The 1,132-nt window shown below is 56.1% G+C and overlaps 1 protein-coding gene across 1 annotated transcript in view; it reads left to right on the top strand.

Moving 5' to 3' along the window:
* The window catches only part of DMP1 (dentin matrix acidic phosphoprotein 1), a 2,176-nt gene extending 2,079 nt beyond the window's left edge, over nucleotides 1-97 (top strand). Inside the window, exon 4 of the mRNA XM_009993787.1 lies at nucleotides 12-97. Coding sequence (XP_009992089.1) covers nucleotides 12-97 — 86 coding nt within the window. The remainder of the gene's footprint in view (nucleotides 1-11) is intronic.
* The last annotated feature ends 1,035 nt before the right edge of the window (nucleotides 98-1,132 follow it).

Raw genomic sequence — 1,132 nt, 5'->3', positions numbered from 1 at the left:
TCCCGTGGAAGGCGAGAGCCGCAGGCGGCGCGTGGGTGCCCTCCGCAACAAGCCTGCTGCTGACTACGATGACAACGACTGCCAGGATGGGTACTGACAGGTGCCCCACAGCTTTGTAGGTGCTGGGGGGGCTGGGGAGGGGCTGGGGGAAGAAGGGGGTTAATTTATTTGCTCTATAGCCTGGTTGACTTCTATCTGAGAAGACACTGTGGATAAAGCGGAGGGGGGTTCGCCAGGGCTCGACCTGGGCACACGCTGCACGGGTTGGGATGTGGGAGGTGATGCCAGGCACAGGAAAGATGCCAGACCAGGGTGGGAAAAGCCATTTCCCCAGAACAGAGAGCAGCCAAGAACTTTGAGTGCCAGCAGAGTGAGGCTGGTACTTGCCACAAGGGCACAGTGGGTTCAGCACTCTGGGACTTGTGCCTGGGCCTGCCGGGTGGAAACGTCCCTGTGTGTCACCCCTTGTATTTATCTACCACTACCCTAAAAGAGTCTGCCCAGACTCCAAGGGGAGCTTTCCTTTTAGCTCCACATCCTGCACAGTGTGTGAGCTCAGTGGGAGGTGTCAAGTACCTCTTCAGGGTGGGACGGATGTACTATTTTGTAAGAAATGTACAGAAAACATTCTATTGTATCATTTTTTTTCACTTGTATTTCAGAGCTGAAATGTACCCTTACTGATTTCTTTGAGTACCATTAAAGCCATCAAACTCCGCAGGAGTACACTGTTCTCTCTTGGGGGAGCTGAGTACTGCAAAGTGGGGAACAAAGGGCAGGCTGTTTGCACAGGAGCTGCAGCCTGCTGAGGTGAGGGAGAGCAGGGGCTGAGTGTTCCAGCCCTGCTATTCCTAGGTAACCCCAGGGCCACCCCTGCCTCCAGCAGTGGGGTGGAAAAGTTGGGAAATGACCCTAGTGAATGAGGTCAGGGGCTTTGCTGTACTGTGGCCATCACCTGCTGCAGTGCAAGCAAGGGTTGTTCTGCTCTTCCTGAGGTGCTGGGAAGGGTACTTTCCCCTACAGCTGGGACACAGCTCAGCAGGGGAAAAGAACCACAGACCTGTCAAGGCTGGGAAGGACAGACCCGGGTTCCCCCCGCCACGCGCACCTGCCCCGCTCACCTGCGCGGCCG

This window comes from Chaetura pelagica, unplaced genomic scaffold (genome assembly GCF_000747805.2).
Source record: "Chaetura pelagica isolate M959 unplaced genomic scaffold, ChaPel_1.0 scaffold210, whole genome shotgun sequence".
NCBI lineage: Eukaryota > Metazoa > Chordata > Aves > Apodiformes > Apodidae > Chaetura > Chaetura pelagica.
Note: the sequence above shows the minus strand (reverse complement) of the source record. Positions and strands in the feature narration are given on the sequence as shown.